This window comes from Geotrypetes seraphini, chromosome 2 (assembly GCF_902459505.1).
Source record: "Geotrypetes seraphini chromosome 2, aGeoSer1.1, whole genome shotgun sequence".
NCBI classification, from domain to species: domain Eukaryota; kingdom Metazoa; phylum Chordata; class Amphibia; order Gymnophiona; family Dermophiidae; genus Geotrypetes; species Geotrypetes seraphini.
In genome coordinates, this window is record NC_047085.1 from 199,356,278 (window position 1) to 199,375,053 (window position 18,776).

Here is an 18,776-nt window from a genome sequence, read left to right on the forward strand (position 1 = left end):
CTCTAAAAAAAGAGGACGTGTCCAGGTAAATCCAGACATCTGGTAACCCTAACCTTTCCATCCATGCTGCTGCTCGCAGCTCTCCTACTGCATCGCAGTCTCCCACCCCCACCCCCACCTTCCTGGCGTCCACACAGGCCTAATTTATAATGTGGGTTTGACAGGAGTAGCAGGTCAGCGAGGGGTATTTTTTTTTTTCAGCCTGGGTAGGAGCAATCCTAAATGTGGATTTTGCCACCCCCCCTCCCCCTATTTTGGATGATATCCCACAGTTTGGGAACCCCTAGTCTAAAATGACCTCTCTGGAATTTGGTAACTTAATTCCAAGCATTAAACATGAGCTAAGGGCAGAACTCTTTCTAAACATCCTTTTCCCCAGACCAGCTGGAATGCAATGTGGAGCCACCTTACTTCCCCTCTCCTCCCCCCGCCCCCCTCTTTCCAGCCTAGTACTGATTTTTATGGTTTGGTTTGGTTTGGATTTTAACAAAATTGCCACTGATTATGATGTAGCGTGAAGAAAAAAGCCCAATGTATACAGATTTTGGCTTTGGTGAAGGGATGGGAAAGTCCGTAAAAATGAAACAGACTGTCTCGCAAATGTAAAGAGCTGGCCCCATTAGAAAATAAAACATATTACCTGAGGCAGTTGCTGCACTGCTGCACTTCTTCCTGTAATCTCTTGTGGTTTGAGGTGAGTAAGGGGCCAGTCATTTTGCAGCGTGTAAAAACCTGATTACAAGTTAAGCCAGCCTTGAAGTTTTGCAACTACTGAACTACATAACAAAGCACATTTTCCCCCCACCCACTCCCCCCCAAAAGCCCAAGGCATGAGCAAGCCAGGGTTAGGTAAAAAGCCGGTTGGCCAGCCCTGAGGTGATTGAAAACCAAAGCTCGCTTTTTATTACACTGCTGCAGTGTGTAATGGAATGACCTCATTGTTTCCACCCGGGGTCCAAGTGGGCATGTGTAGGCATTGCTTTTCTTTCTTGAGAATTTACAACGGCAGCCTCTGCAGCACAAGAGCTCATAAAGAGTGAATTATCAAGTTGAATTATTAATAAAGTCTACATCAGGGACATCAATTCTCCGCAGCGTTTTTTTTGTTTTGGATTGACTGCTCTTCTGTGAATTCACCAGGTCAACCTCCTTGTTTTGTTTAGAGATGCCAAGTTATCCATTTCTGGCCTGGATTTTTGGCCACCCTATTCTGCTGCATTATGGGACTTGCAGCACTTATGTAAATAGGCAGGATCAGGCACTACAAAATCCCACCACTGTTTTGGGATGCAAGGTCAAAACCAGGAGTGGTCAAATAAAGTCTCCAGCTTGGAGCTGGGTATCTTGGGCATATCTGCAGTGGCTTGCACACAGGAGTCGGCTCTGGATGCAGTGCTCAGTACCGAGCAAGATACTTCACAGTGTCCAGGGAGGGGGAATTTGGATTGTGTTTGGCACCCTCAATAATTTTGAAATGTTGACGCCTATGGGCTTACATGTTTTCCTTTTTTTCAAATTGCAGGAGCACAGCCAGCAAGATGAAAAGAATAAATCTGTATGAGTCTCTTAAAAAAAGCCAAACAAACCAAGAAAGGGTGCTGGTTTAGAAAGATTTTCCCTGTCATTTACACTAGTTATTTATTTATTTAATTCGATTTATATCCCATCCTCCCCAGAGAGCTCAGATGGGTTACAAGGCAACGTTCACACAGTAATTAGACAGATACAGATAATTAGGCAAACGAGGTATAGAGATCGTCTATCAGTTGTTTATCCTAAATTGGAGATACAAAACAGGGAATTATAACCTATGGGTAGTTCAACTCACATTAGCAATTCTAGCGATAAGCTAGTTTCACATATAGTTCACTTGTAGTTTGATTGAAAGTTAGTTTTGCATATAATTGGATTGATTTGAGGCGTGCTCCAAGACAGTCTAGCTCAACAGATGTGAGGAGTACATTACTTTGGGCTAGATTCACTAACCTGACTTTCGGGGCCAATTCAAGCAGGCCCGACCAATTCACAACAGCCAAATATTGAAATGAGGGCAATCGGAGGAACGCCTCCCTCTGCCTGCAAGGATCACTAATGTGCGATCCTGACACATGCGCAGATCATTTACTTTCCCTGCAGATGGTCTGTGCATGCGTTTTGTGTCCATTTTTGGGGGGTTTTTTTGCTAGGGTGTTTTGTGGGGGGTTTTCGGGCCCCAACTCTCCTGCTCTCCCAGGGAAGGGCTATCCCCGGCGGCAGCAGTCCGTTCCCTTTTGCCGACACTGTCAGCTGGTCATGCCCTGCTCTCTGCCACCTTCCCTGCAGTGCGAGCCAGCGGGTTTAAAGCGGGGCTACACTGTGGCGTGCAGCCCCGCTTTAAACCCGCGGGCTCGCACTGCAGGGAAGGCGGCAGAGATCCAGGGCTCGGAGCAGAGAGGACATGGGGGAGAAAGCAGGGCTGGAAGATCAGGACTGGACAGGCTTCCATTTTGTTGCTTACAGAAAAAAAAAAACCCAAGACTGACAACTAAGATCAGGCATGGCTGGAAGATTGGGACAGAGTGCAGGGCGGCAATGGAGCAGGAGTGTCAGCAGAGACGTGTGCGACTAAATTGATAAAAGGTATGGAAAACTTTTCATACGCTGACAGGTTGAAAATGCTGGGGCTGTTCTCCCTAGAGAAGAGGAGACTTAGAGGAGACATGATAGAAACCTTCAAAATCCTGAAGGGCATAGAGAAGGTAGACAGGGACAGATTCTTCAGACTGTGGGGAACTACAAGTACTAGGTGTCACTCGGAGAAATTGAAAGGGGACAGGTTTAGGACAAATGCTAGGAAGTTCTTTTTTACCCAGAGAGTGGTGGACACATGGAACGCGCTTCCGGAAGTTGTGATAGGCCAGAGCACAGTACAGGGGTTCAAGGAAGGTTTGGATAGGTTCCTGAAGGATAAGGGGATTGAGGGGTACAGATAGAAGCAGAGGTAGGTTATATAAATGGTCAGGAACCACTTCACAGGTCATAGATCTGATGGGCCACCGCGGGAGCGGACCGCTGGGCGCGATGGACCTCTGGTCTGACCCAGTGGAGGCAACTTCTTATGTTCTTGATCGGCCAGCCCAATCGGTGTCCCAAATTTGTTTTGTGAATCGGGTCCCTGCCTACTTTGCATGCGTGGATCGGAAGAGAGGTTAGTGAATTGGGCCGGAGGGAAATCGGGTCACAAAGGGATCGCAAACCGATCGGTACATGATCGGTTTGCTATGTGAATCTAGCCCTTTGAGAGTTACAGACTATGGGCTAGATTCAGTAAGGACACCGATCGTGTCCTGACCATTTTGCGACCCGATTGTTCCCCGACCCGATTCACTAATCTTGGTGCCGATCAACCTCCGATCCGATCCGTGCATGCAAATGAGGGAAATGGCATGAAAATGTAGGAAGGCAGCGATTCACTAAACAATTTTAAGGAACGCCAACTGGGCTGGCCGATCAAAAAGCAAGCGACTGCTGAGGACCAGTCGCTCACGTCTTTTCTTGCACTCTGCTGCACTAAAATCCCCACCCTGCATCAAAAACCCTGCTCTTCCGCCCTGCCTGCATCTCTGTCGCTCTGCTCTCACCCCCGAAAGGAATCGGCAACCCGACTCTCCTGGTCTGCCCCAAAGGAATCAGCGCTCCAACTCTCCTGCTTTCTGCCACCATTCCCTGCAGTGCAAACCCATGGTTTTAACACACGGGCTTAAAGCAGGGCTGCACTGTGGGGAAGGGCAGCAGAGAGCAGGAGAGTCGGGACGGCATAGGCTAAGTGTCTTTTCCTCCCCTTTCTCCTTGGTGCGCCACTGTACTGCAGCGGCGATCTCTGCAAAACTCGAAGGCGCACGGAGCACATGCACAGACCATCTACAGGCAAAGTAGATGGTCTGCGCATACGTCGGGATTGCTCTTCAGTGATCCGTGCGTACGGTTGAGGGTGTGACTCCGATCGCCCTCATTTGCATGAGGGCGCTTCGTGAAATCAGCCCCCCGTTCATGGATCAGATCGCCAAGGGATCCGATCCGATCCGATCCATGGGCTTAGTGAATCTAGCCTAGCCCTATGACTTTGAAAATGATGGCCCTGTTATTTAAACCTGTTGACAAAATGAATGTGCTGTTACTATAAAAACTTGTGTTCTGGCTATTGGGGTCTTCCAGTAATTTCCCATTCAGTCCATGCAGAGAGTGGAATTTTTTTACACAAGTGTTAAGTGCATTGCAGATAATGCCTTCTGAATTTGTGCAGCTAACTGCTTCGTTCAAAGGTTAATGCCTGTAAACTGTGAGGCGCAGTCCCTACCTATTCTGCAAACCATTCATGTTCATTGTCAAGACAGAAATTACCATTATTCATTTTTTTTATTGTGATTTTATATTCCACAAACCTGATAGATACATCCAATGCAGCTTACATTCAGACATACACAAATTTTACAAGGTACATTAATTGTGTTATCTGCTAAGGCACCATATTAACAGTTAGTTTGTTTATTGAGATTTATTAACCACCGTTAGGAAGATTAGCATGCATTTATTACTGTGTTAACTGCTTGTGCGATTATTAAATAGGGCCCTATGAGAGGTAAAGCATTATATTCTAAGTTTAAAGTAGTTGCTACAAATGAGGTTTTTGGAACTTTGATTTATCGCTGAATTAGTAATATGATAATGCTTCCTGATTTTATATTTTGTAATCAATTCCCGCTGAAGCCTCGTAGCTCAGGGCAGCTCTCAGCTACACAGGCTTAGAAAGCATTGACATATTCTGGTGCCCTCTAGTGACATCTTGGTGTAACTCTTGAGTGGGTTTCAGGAAACCAGAGCTAGCACTGAGCCTGGATCATTCAAAAGTGCTGCAGAAACTTATAAAGAACTGTATTTTATATGCTAAAAAAAAAAAAATCATAACATCTTATTTTTATTTCTCCAGTAAAGCTATCAACAAATGGGATTGCCAGGTTAGGAGGGAACAGCTCGTCTGATGCCTTTACCCTGGGTCATTAGCAGAAAAGCAGAACCCCCCCCCCCCATCCCCAGCATGAAAGGAGGACTGAGAGGTACACCTGCCTCTGTCTATTTCAGTGAGAGTGGAGCCAGGGCAGTGGGTCAAAGCACTGTGCTCTCAGATCTGACTGTTGCTAATGGCACATGTCACTTTGTCCTTCAGATGTCTAGAAAGAGTTGCGGTGTGGAAAGAAAGGATTGGTTTCGACCATCTTTTTCTCACATGATCTTTTCCATATTCTCTTGTGAGATGTGTTTGTCTTGAAAAACAACAGATATTCCGGGTGGTTCCAGCCTTATGGGGAGGGACAGGTAGAGTAAAGTCTAAGGAGGAAGCTTTACAGGGAAAAGCTTGAAGTGTGTGTTGGGAGGGTTTGTATTAAAAGCAGTGCACACTTGATTTCCCTAGTCTAGATTCAGAATGCTCCTTTATCCTGCGTTTTGGTGGGAAAGGTTGTCCTCTTAAAATAATGGATAGGTGAAATGGCACATCATGAACGCGCAAATAATGAGAATGAACTCTACATTGGTTTCAGAGCACATGTACAGTACTTGCAGTAAAGGAAAAGGGCAAGGGAGAAGCAGGAAGAATTCTTCCTACTGGTTGGACCACTAGGTTTATTTTTCTAAGGTCTAGATTCACTAAAGTCCACAAATCGATCCTATTTGTGTCCTGTTTCCGAGTCATTCTGGCCGATCGATTCAGTAAAGCTTGTTCATGCAAATGATCAAATCGTAAACACGCCCTCACATCTCGCTGTAACATCAATCGACACGCATGCGCACTGTCTCCTTGTTGGTTTTGAAGCACATAACGCATGCACTAGCTCTTTAGGACTTCACTGCGTAGAAATGGGGCGGGGTATACTCGCAGACGTCATTGGCGGGCTCCGAATGCGCCTACCGCAAAGCATTGTTGTCGTAAAAAAAGCAATATAAGAACTGTAGTTTTTACCAACCTCTCTTTTTTTTTCTTAAGTGTTGTTGCAAGCTCTATAAGCTGTGACCGTAGCTTTTTGAAAAATTTGTTGGAGAGGTTTAAGGAGAAATAGCATCAGAGGTTTGTGAGTGAGCAGTGGAATTTTTCGAGTTCATCCTTTTTTACGAATCGATCTCGAAATTTATTGCGCGCTTCCAAACAGCTTAACATTTCATTCAGGAAAAGAACTATTAAGTTGCTAGAAGGCACAACAGTTAACAGCAGTTGAATGCGCTGGAATCACGCACTGTTATATAGAGCCTACGAATCCCAGGAGGCTGTGCGGCTCTTTCTGCCATGAAGCACGAAGCAACCAAAGGCGACCCCCGTGACGTCAGATGCACACAACAATCTAGCTGGAAGGAAGAGGGTGGGGGGGGTGATAGCTGGCCCTTAAAACTTACTTTTGACTTTTGATTTTTTTAAAAAATTTGGCATTAATATATGAAATGTAGAATGCGCAAGGAGAGCATAGGATTAATCTGCGATTTTCTCGCCATGCGCATTACAAATCCGAGATTCACTCCTGCGCTCGCTATGCGCATTCCAAAAAATATTTCTAACGCTTATGTACATGAAAGTTTACATATATTTAAAGTTTAGATATATTTTGGATTTTTTGCGGGGTAGATATATATATTTTAATGGGGTTCTTAACATGCATGTGGCCGTTGCTAGGCAGGAATAGTTGGCGAGGATGTAAATGACTGGTCCTCAGCAGTCGAAACTTTTTGGATCGGAAAGGCCAGTCGCTTAGGACGAAATGGTTTCATGAATCGATGCCTTAAGAAATTTACCTGCCTTATTACTCATTTGCATGTGCAGATTGGATAAGGTGCGGATGGTCTGGAGGAAGGTTAGTGAATCGAGCCATAGTAGGAAAGTGAGCGCAAACCGATCGGTACACGATCAGTTTGCTTAGTGAATCTAGCCCTAAGGCTTACACCAGGGCTGCCCAAGTCCGGTCTTCGAGATCTACTGGCAGGCCAGGTTTTCAGGATATCCACAATGAATATGCATGAGAGAGAGATTTGCATATCAATAAGGCAGTGCAGGAAAATCTGTCTCATGCATATTCATTGTGGATATCCTGAAAACCTGGCCTGCCAGTAGATCTCGAGGACCGGACTTGGGCAGCCCTGGCTTACACTGATACTGAAGCTCTGATGAGTGAGAAATAGGACTCAAAGAGTCAGATAGTGAGATCTTTCAAATGAGTGTGAAACATTCCTAAAGAGCGAGACTTGACATTTCTGTTAACTCCTATACTCCATTTGATTAGCTACAACAATTGTATAGGGTAGTGGTTCCCAACTAGAGAATGACACGGTGACAAAATTCATCACCGTTCCCGTCCCCGCGGATAACCGCAGGAAATAAACCCATGTCATTTTCTAGTGTCTATTTCAACCTCGGTCCTTCTACACCAGCATTCTTCAAAGCAAAGCTTGGGGGTCAGTGGTTGTGGCCATTCATACTCTCATTCTTCCCTCTCTCCTTAAAGAATGACATGAAGATGGTTTCCCGCGGTTATCCGAGGGGACGGGAACGGTGATGAATTTTGTCACCGTGTCATTCTCTATTCCCAACCCTGTCCTGGAGGACCACCAGGCCAGTCAGGTTTTCAGGATAGCCCTAATGAATATGCATAGAGCAGATTTGCATGCCTGGCACCTCCATTATATGCAGATATCTCTCATGCATATTCATTAGGGTTATTCTGAAAACCCGACTGGCCTGGTGGTCCTCCAGGACAGGGTTGGGAACCACTGGATAGGGTGTTTTACAAAAAATAACTTCAGGAATTTACAGAAATGTATTCTTTGTAAGATTAAGAGGTGGTGTTGTAGGGTGTGCTTCTGTATTCTTGTATGCTTTCTGGACAAATGATTTCTCTTGATTTATCACCTCCCCTCCTCCCCCCCCCCCTTTGAAGTGAGCACGAGAAGGCTATGGTGGCAAAATTCATCACCATTCCCTTCCCTGAAGATAAGCGCGGGAAACCATCTCTGTGTCATTCTTTAAGGAGAGAGGGAAGAATCGGAGTATGAGTGGCCACAACCACTGACCCACAAGCTTTGCTTTGAAGAATGCTGGTGTAGAAGGACTGAGGTTGAAACAGACACTACAGAACGACAGTCTCTGGTATCCAGAGCAGATATTGTGATGTCATAATGCCTCATTATCCCAGGACAAGCAGGCAGGTATTCTCACTAGTGGGTGATGTCATCAGACAGAGCCCCGGTACGGACGTCTCACAAGCACGTGTTGCTTGTAGAAACTTAAAGTTTCTAGATGCCCGCACCGCGCATGCGCCGGTGCCTTCCTACCCGGAGATCCGGGCGTGTCTCCTCAGTTCTTTCTTTTCCGCGGAGCTGAGAAGTTCAACTTCTTCATGCGCTAGCTGAATTCAGTTAAATTTGCCTTCCTTGTCCGCGTTTTCGTTTTCTTTTAATTACAGTTAACAGTTCTTTTCTTTTTCAGTAAAAAAAAAAAAAAAAAAGAAGAAGATTATTTCCTCCGGCGGGTCGAACGGGCCGGCCACGTGGCTCAGGCCCACTGGCTTCGACCTCGCGGCGGAGATTTTCCGGCCTATGTCCCGGCCAATCACCGGGTTTAAAAAGTGCAGCAAGTGCCAACGCGCGATTTCACTCACGGACCCTCACTGGCGCTGTTTGCAGTGTTTGGGCCCGGACCACATCCTGAAATCGTGCAGGCCTTGCTCTACCCTTACGGCACGCTCATTCAAGCGGCGTTGCCTATTGTGGGAATCGATGTTCAAGATGGACGCAGCTAAGGATCCCTCAGCCTCCACTTCATCTGATACCTCCCCGGTTCGGGCGAAACCGGCATCGACCCCTCCTGCATCGAGTGTGGTGAAACCGGCATCGCTCACCCCGACACCATCCACGAGCTCGACGTCGGTGCCTGCCCCGGTCTCCTCGGTTCAGGTACCTCTTCCTTCCACAGTGCCACCAATGGTCATCAAAGTGCCGAAAGCTACTAAGCAGAAGCACTCGGCCTCGAAGGAGCGCGATGTCCGTGCAGGAGGACCCCCTTTCGGTGCGGATCCCTCCTTATCGGCTTCGCTACGGTCCGTGCTGGAAGCTCAATTCGTTGAGCTCATGCAGACCATCGGACCCGGGCTCATCGCTGCCATACAGGGTGACCTCCCGGTACCGGTCCAAAGGGGCGGTCCGCCCCCTCCCCCTCCCCCACACCGTTCGACCTCGACAACCGACGAGGACGAACGGGGGAGGGCGGCGATGCCCGCGCGGCAAGCCTCGCTTACCGATATGCCGCCATTAGAACCCATTACGCCTCCGCGCCAACATGGGACCAGACCTCCGATCGATACTCGAAGCCCTGGGCATAGTCAGGAAGAGTTCTTCCGTACTCCTTACCAGACTTGGGTAGCATCGCAAGAACCCGCATCGCAAACCCAGTTGCGATCCACTGCTTCCAGCCCTATCCACTTGGGGGCCTCGGGAGACCATGCGATGCACAGACGATCCCGATCCCCGTCCCATCACATCAGTGATGTCACAATGGCTCACATAAGAATCAGAGTACGAATGGCCACAACCACTGACCCTCAAGCCTTGCATTGAAGAATGCTGGTGTAGAAGGACTGAGGTTGAGATTGTCACTAAAGAATGACACAGGATGGTTTCCCGTGGTTTTTCACAGGGACAGGAACGGTGATAAATTTTGCCACCGTGTCATTCTTTACTCTGGAATTAGCATGACAGTAGAAGGCTGCATGATGCCCTGTGTGGTTAGACAGAGTTGTCAACAAAATCAGTAAACTTGCCATTTTTGACTTGTAATTTTTGAGGCATCAGTGCCAGAGGCCTTGCAGAACATATGAGCATAAGAGTAGCCTTACTTGGTCAGACCAATGGTCCATCAAGCCCAGTAGCCCAGTCTCACGGTGACCAATCCAGGTCACTAGTACCTGGCCAAAACGCAAGGAGAAGCAATATTCCATGGCTACCGATCCAGGGCAAGCAGTGGCTTCCCCCATGTTTTTCTCAATAACAGACTGGACTTTTCCTCCAGGAACTTATCCAAACCTTTCTTAAAACCAGCTACGCTATCCGCTCTTACTACATCCTCTGGCAACGCATTATAAAGCTGAACTATTTATTCTCTGAGTGAAAACAAAATTTCTTCCTATTGGTTTTAAAAGTATTTCCCTGTAACTTCAAGTGTCCCCTAGTCTTTGTAATTTTGACGGAGTGAAAAATCGATCCACTTATACCCGTTCTACTCCACTCAGGTTTTTGTAGACTTCAATCATATTTCCCCTCAGCCGTCTCTTTTCCAAACTGAAGAGCCCTAACCTTTTTAGTCTTTCCTCATACGACAGGAGTTCCATCCCCTTTACCATCTTGGTCACTCTTCTTTGAACCTTTTCTAGCACCACTATATCTTTCTTGAGATAAGGAGACCAGAATTCTTGAGATAAGGAGACCTCTAGAAGAGGTCGCAACATAGAGCGATACTGAGCCCTGCATATGGCCTCCATTCTCTGCAAGAAAGAGGTTTCAAGGAGGAAACAAAATCTAGCTGGTGGGAGGTAGGAAGGCACCGTGGGCTGCCACAGCGAGAGGGCCACGTTTTCTTTTTAAAGGAGAAATGAGAAAGTAGTCTTTTCAAGAATATAAATAATCTGGCATTTTAGTAATTAAAATCCCATGTGAAGCAGACTGCTGACTTGCTTGGCACCATTCCACACATCTTAACTTTGCTGCATGTGAAACAGTTTCCAAATTGGCATCCATACTGTTGGAAAACTTAAGTTGTTGTATTGGGAATTTAAAACTCAAGGATCTTCAGACATCCCTTTGTAACTTTGTCCACGTTGCAGAACTTGATTTGTACAGTATGATGAAGAACATGATAAAACCACTTCTCATTGATACAATCCATGCTCTATTGGCTCTTAATATATGGCAAGCCATAAAATGAGCACCTTTGTATCAGCTTCTAGGGAAACTATGATTCCCCTGACGCAGGCTGGTAATCTGGCGAAACCTTGTCAGAATTATGCATTCTTCTGCTGGAGCAGTGAAATTTTTGGAACTATAGTCCAACTATTGGAGTTTTTGAAGAAATTGTGAGCATTTGGGGAATATGAGCTGTTTGTTTGATTCTCCTGCTAAAGATAAATGTTATTCTAACTTTTCTGTGCACGGACAGTGGTTTGGATCTTTTTGAGATATGGAGCAAGTTCTCTGTGGAGTTTTTTTATGCCAGTGATGAGATTTAAGGCAACTAGAAGTTTCTTTATGATCCAAATGTTTGATTGTTAGATTCTTGGTAACAATTTAAGTATATCATGGACACTTTCCCATCAATAAATTGCCTATCTTTATTGATCTCTATCCAGTTGATGTTCAGCCTGCAGGAGTCAGTGTCTTTTTTAAACATTGACCACCATGGGCGAAATAAGTCCTAGATATTCAATGCTGGGCCATGTCCTGGAAGTGGCATTGAATATTTAGGGCTTATTAAAGTTGTGCTGGCCACAACCAATTATTCACTGGAGCTTATGGACCTGCATAAAGATTTCTGCTCAGGTCTTGAGCCCCTACTCTACCCCTTTCCTTAAGACTGCTGCTAGGAGTCATGGCAGCCATTTTGAACAAATATCGATCCCAGGAAGAACAGGAAGGAACCTAAAATAGCTACAAACCAAAAAAGTGTACACAATGCTTGGCGCACAGCTCCTGGGCCCAAGAGGCAGAAGACCCCATTTGTGACAGAAAGTACAGGAAAGTTGTGCCGTGCTGACCCTGACTAGAACTCTTCTGGGCATGAGTGGTTGTTCGCGCATACACAGAGGAATATTGTGGCACCTGATGTGGACCCAGCCAGAAATAAAAGGAATTGGGCTGGTGTCAGGAGCATGTTCAGACCTGCGGGAAGGATATTGATGGGGAAGGCCCAGAAAGGCTCCCCTGAAGATTTTTGTGGTAGGGCTGAAGCACCCTGTGAGTTGTAATCACACATGTGCGTATGTTGGGAATGATAGACATGTGTATAGCTGCCAGCTCATGAGAGCAGGGCCGTGCAATAGAAAGTGTGCCATTTTGGGAATAAAAATAAAAACTGAAGAAGTTAATGTTGAAGAAAGACCCTGACAAGGTAAGGACCAGTTGTGGTCAATGTTATTGGGAACTTGATTTAAAGGGCAGTGTACTGCAAGGAGTAGAGTGTAAGGCTACAACTGGCTGCTTCAATGCTCCTGGGTTAGAATTCTAAACTGCCAAGTTTAGCACTTAAGTGGGTACAGTAAGGAAAAGTTATTGGGTGGCAGGGTGCTATATTATTATTATTACTGATTGATTGATTTTATATTACATACCAAGTATAAAACTTGTACAGAAAAGATGTTAAGCCAAGAAAACAAAACGTCACAAAAGAAATAAAGGTTTTAAACTTTTCAATAAAAAGAAAAAACAAACCAACAACAATTCAACTCAAGTCCTCATAGGGTCCAAGAAATAATCATAGTGAGAACATAAAAGAAAAATTAATACATTGGAAATGGCTAAATGACTGAGGAAGAGTGCCGCGTCAAACTAAAGAGCTTTAACCTTTTCCTATCGTGCATCCCAGATGACGGGACATTCCAAAAATGACATAGACGGTGGATAAACAGTCTGTATGGACTAATAAAGAGCCAGGAACACAAAATATTTGAATTTACAGACTTATGACTTATTTGCATTATGTTTACAATAGCCGTAAATGATAACGGTGACTAATACAAAACTTTGCTAAACTAATTACGATTGGAACCAGCGTAACGTAAAATTTATTACAATAGGAAAAGGTTAAGCTTTTTCTGCCTCCAGTCTTGACAATGATAGGAAAGTTGTTAACTGAAAAGATTCTAAGAAAATGTATTTGAGTGTTCGATAATATACAATGCATTTACAAGGCTGTCTCAAGTAAAATGTAGCCCCCATTGAAACAACTCCTGTTTTTGGAGGAAGAAACTCTCGGCTGCGCCTTTGGGTTTCCCTCTAAGTCTGGGTGCATTTGGATTTTATAACCCAGGAACTCTTTGTGTCTGTTTTTAAAGAAAAGTCTGACAATCCAAGATTTGTCTAGTAAAAGAGCCACTGTTATTATCCGAGTAGCCAGTGTCACCAGTTCTTTATCCGATGTTTCCAATAAAGTTGAAATATTTATTTGGTCTTGGGAAATGCAGGGTGCTTTCTATGTGATAAAGAATTTTAGCTACAAAAGGGGGGTGCTGAAAAGTTCTCAGCCCAACCAACCGACTTCCTAAATTCTGAGTGTTAGTTTGCTTCTGAAGCTGAAAAGTGTGCCAATTTGCCAAAATGAAATTCTGTGTGTTGACCGTTTCATATCATTGATTGAACCGTATCCACGTCATTCTCTTCTTGGTTGGGCTGAGAACTTTTCGGCACCCTCTCATAAATTTTGAAGGTTTTAGTTGAACATTTTGAGAGAATGAGTCAAGCCTAAGAGCCTGTGGGTGTCGCAACGCTAGGAAAAGCTTGATTGCCCTATGTAATGCTGTGGCATGTGAGGTCAGAAGAGAATTTTAGTTATATCTTGAAGAAAGCGTTTATTCAAGGGAAAAATATTAGCTGGTAAATTGAGGGAACTGAATTGTCAATATCCGATGCTAACAATTTTAAATAGAACCTGTCAGAACCTGACTGAAGGTTAGATTGTCAAACCTCAAAAAGCAATCTGAAATTGCAGTTGCAGTTCCAATATAGTTAACACGTAGCGGAATGGGAGAAAAAGACCTCAGAAGCCTATACAGAGATTAAGATTGCAATGTCTCAGCAGATTAGACTGAATGTTTCTTTCATTGGTTATTAACTCCCAGAGCCATTTCTGTGTAGTCTTTCTTGTGCTATAAAATTCTGGTTTAATGAAAACTTTCAATAAAATGAAAGAGTTTAGCTTATATCCCTGAAGAAGCCTGAATGCTGTCAGGTGAAACGATGGCCTCGTTCTTTTAGGTTACCTCTACATTTTCCCCCTAATGTATTCTTTTGTACCTTTGCTTCTCAGAGGGTAAGTCTCACCTGAGATATTAACTGTTTCGTGGTTACATAATGGTGGTAAAAGGTAAGGTGAGATTCTTTCAAAGAGGTCAAAGGTCATATAAACATGACAGATGTAGAATTTCCTGTGGACAGAACAGTGTGTATCCAGTGTTACTGTTCGGAATACTGAGTCAGCCTTGCTTTCTCTTTGAACCCGTAGGTTGTAACCCCCACCAGGAAGGGGCAAGGTTATGTGTATGAGACTCCTCCCAGGTACCAGACGGATACGTACGATATTCCTCCTGCTCGCCCTCAAGGGGTAAGTACATCTTGACCCATCAGCAGCAATCAGTTCCAAGTGCCTTTTTTTCCCCCAGCATGGGTACAAAAATAAAGATGCATGGAGGGTCGTTTTCGATAGGATGTTTGAATTTAGACGTTTCCTGCAAGACATCTAAAATTGAGGCGAAGAAATATCAATTTTCGAACGGGACATTTACTCTTTTTTTTTTTTTTTTTAACTTGCCTGCTTGGACATCTTGGCAACTAAAACGTCTCTACTGCCAGGACATCTAACTTTATTATTTTCAACCACAAAAACATTCAAGTTAGAAACATCCAACTCAGCACCATTTAGATGTGGGAGGGGCCAACATTCTAATTAACAGAGCAGTGGGGCACCTTAGAGGGTGCTGCTGTGAACTTCACATAAAGGGTGCCAGATACACATCTCACCATATACCCCTTATAATGTATACTGAGCCCTCTAAAACTCCCCCAAAACCTATTATACCAACTTTTCTACCATTCCAATAGCTCTTATGGCTGCAGGTGGCACCTACTGTATATGGCAGCATAGTAGGGTTTTGGTGGGCTCAATACTTTTCTGCCATAAATGTTGTGGTTAGAGTGGCTTATGGGTCTGGTTCCTCCTCTCTATGCCTCACTAGCCCATCCATCAGGCTACTTAAGACACCTGTATGGAGTTCTACTAGGCTTTTCAATACCAGGTGCTGCTGTTCTAGGCACAGTACTCTTTCAGTCACATATTTGGGGGATGGAAGGGGGTCATTGACCACTGGTGGAGTGGTGGGGGGGGTCATACCTTAATGCATCCAGTGGTCACCTGGTCAGTTTGGATACCTTTTTGGCACTTAGACACTTCTAAAACAGGTCTAGGTCAGAACATCTTAGTTCCATCCAGAACATCTTGCAAAAGGTTCAATTATCACTGCAAGATGTCCAAGTCTAAGCCCACCCAAAATACACCTCTAACACACCCTGTTATAACTTGGACTTCCTGGAAGGCGAACGTCTTGCAAGATGTCTAGAATAGTGTTTCTCAACTTCTTCAAGTCAAGTACCCCCTAAGCCTAACAAATACCAACTGATTACCACTGCCCAAGCTCCACCCCAGACCCTCCACTGACTCCACCCCATAATAATAGTACTAATTGTAATGCAATTTCTTTCATCCATTTTTCATATACACACAATAGAATCTTCTTAATACATGATAACCACAAAATTAAAAAAAAAAACACAAAGCACACTGTTCACAGAGAAAATGTTAATTATCATTTATATTTGGTTTTTCTTTTCAAAGAGGTCAAGGCAGATGACTTTAAAATATGTAATGTCACCTCAGTAACAACTATAGAAAAACAGACAAATATAGTGCAAAATATAGACAGCAGATATATATTCTCAAAATTGACACATTTTGACCACTAAATTGAAAATAAAATCATTTTCCTACATTTGTTGTCTGGTGGTTTCATGAGTCTCTGGTTGCACTTCCTTCTGACTGTGCATCCAATATTTCTTTCTTTATGCTTCCTGCACGCTTCCTCTCTTCCAGACCTCATTCCATTCCCCAACAAACATCTCTCTCTGTTCCTCCATGATTCCAACTTTTCTTCCTCTCTCATCCTCCATCCCATTGGCAACATGTCTCCCTCTTTCTCTCATTCCCTCCCCTGCTACAAAGGGAGTGGGGAAAGAGAGAGAGAGAGATCCAGGATGCATCTCTCCCACTCCCTCTACTTCCACATCCAACATTTCTCCCTCCTTTCCACCAGTCCAACATCTCTTTCTCTCTGCCTCCTGCATGCTGCCTCTCCTCCAGTCCTCATTCCCTCCCCCAACTAACATCTCTCTCTTCTCTGCCTTCATAAATTCAACTTTTTTTTTTTTTAATATTTAAATTTTTATTGAAAATTTTGTAACAAGCAAAAAGTTAGACAAGCTCAGCACTAATACAAAATACAACCAATAGATATCAACCAACTAGCACAAGAATAGAATAAATATACCATTAGCGCAATTTTCACTCTCATGTCCCCACTCCCAGCCTCCCATCCCCACAGAAGGAATGATCAAAAACATAAAACAACAAAATCCCACCCTCCACTCTCCCACCCAAGAGTAGACTTGCCGAGGACCAAACCCACCTGGACCCTTTAAAGAGAATCCAAAAATAGCTCCTATTTTGAGCCAAATAGTAGTATGGGAGATATACATAAGGCGTCGTTTAACCACCACCATCTCCATCCTCCCCATAGACAACAGACGGGTAAGCCAATCTGCATGAGAAGGGGCCAGCACATTTTTCCAATGATTAGCTATTAAACATTTTGCTGCCGCCAATCCCAAATGGAGCAGCTTAGTTTGCCAGGTAAATTCCTGAATATTGGCCAAGCCAAGCAAACAATTCTGGGGTGTGTCCCCCCCACAGGGCTCCCAATAAGATTAGTCAGAGTACGTACCACTGCCTTCCAAAAGGGGCGGATAAGGGAACAGTCCCACCAAATATGGTAGAAAGACCCCACAGTCACTCCACATCTCCAACATTGATCAGACACCCCAGAAAACATTCTATGCAGTCGTTCTTGTGTATAATACCACCTGGTCAAAACCTTATAAGCATTCTCCTGGACCAAAGCACAGGCGGATGCCTTATAGACCTCCGCACATATAACTCCCCATGATTTAACCGTAAATGTGATCCCCAGATCCCTCTCCCAATATTTCTGAAAGGAAAACTGAGCTGGAGAGGAACCCCTCCAATACTGATACACCACTGATAGTGGTCTAGGGATCTTCTGGAGGAGTAACCACAGATTCTCTAGATGTTCCTTCGCCAACAGAGGCTGAGTTTGCATAAAATGTCAGACTTGAAAATAGACAAAATAGTCCCTATCAGGCAAGTCATATTTCTGCTGGAGCATCGCTAAGGAGAGGATCCCCGTTGCTCCTAACAGATCTCTGAATGTAAGCAACCATTTGTGAGCCCACCTACGGAATACCGGATTGTCCCTTCCCACCAGAAATTGGGGCTCCGCTTCTATGAATGTCAATGTAGACACTGATGCCCAATTTAGCCCGTGTCCGAGCCCACAACTGTACCAAATGTCTAACAAATGGATTTTCAATACTCTGGGACCAACTGTGCAGAGAACCCAACATCCAGAGTTTTTATTTTGTAGGGATATTTCCGTATTCACACCTGAAGGTTAGGCCTCTATGATGTCATCAAGTCTGAACCATTGTTTCAAGAATCTCTCTGCAAGCAACTTTCCAGCATGAACCATAAATCCTTCTACAATTTCAACACCCCCGAGCCCCCATATTCCTGTTCCAACTGCATCCCCCCATTTATGTTCCCCCAATACCCAATCAAGCACCAGTTTTATTTGAGCCGACTGATAGTACCACCATAAATTAGGCACCCCTCTACCCCCTACTTTTCTTGCTGCCCACATAAGAGATTGAAATAATCTGGGAGGTCTCCCCTGCCAAATGAATCTCCGAAGTTCCGCCTTCAACCTAGGCAGCTCCCTCGAAGACACTGGCTCCGGCAACGTCTGAAAAAGGAATAACAACCTGGGAAGCACATTCATTTTTACAATAGCAATCCGGCCCCACCAGGAGAGCCAGAGGCCATTCCACCGTTGCAAATCAAGTTTAATACGCCTATCAATAGGCGGATAATTTTCCACATATAATTGAGAGATCGCTGGAAATATAAATTCCCAAATATTTAATCCCTTGGGAAGCCCAGCGAAACGGAAAGCGCCCACGAAGCCTATCCACCTCTGACGCTGTCAAGGTCAAATTCAAAATTTCCATCTTATCCAAATTTATTTTAAACCCAGAAACTTTCCTATAAAGATCAAAAAGCTGCAACGGATGCGGGATAGAGTCCTCCGGCTGTCCTACATACAATAAAATATCATCAGCAAAGAGTGCTATATGGTGTTCGTCCCCATTTTGTATGAATTCAACTAAATCAGGGTGTTGATGGATACTCAAGGCTAAGGGTTCTATAGACAGCAAATAACAAGGGAGACAACGGACAGCCCTGTCGAGTCCCTCGGCATATAGAAAAAAATTCAGTATAGGATTGGTTAATTCGAAGGCATGCCCGTGGAGATTCATACAAAGCATGGATCCAGGCACTAAAGGTAGTCCCCAGACCCATACGTTTCATCACTTCCCAAAGGAAACCCCAGAGGACCCGGTCAAAGGCCTTCTATGCATCTATTGCCATCAATACCTTCTTGTCTTGTCTGGAACCTGCCACCCACAACAAGTGGAGAGCGCACCTGATGTTATCACTCACTTGTCTACGCTGTATACACCCAGCCTGATCTTGATGGATCAATGATGGCAACATCTTACCCAACCGCAGGGCCAAAACCTTAGCCAAAATT

The 18,776-nt window shown here is 44.6% G+C and overlaps 1 protein-coding gene across 1 annotated transcript in view; it reads left to right on the top strand.

Annotated features, from left to right (window-relative positions):
- NEDD9 (neural precursor cell expressed, developmentally down-regulated 9) overlaps positions 1-18,776 on the top strand; it is a 136,526-nt gene that overhangs the window by 83,542 nt on the left and 34,208 nt on the right. Inside the window, exon 3 of the mRNA XM_033934671.1 lies at positions 14,282-14,380. Coding sequence (XP_033790562.1) covers positions 14,282-14,380 — 99 coding nt within the window. The remainder of the gene's footprint in view (positions 1-14,281; positions 14,381-18,776) is intronic.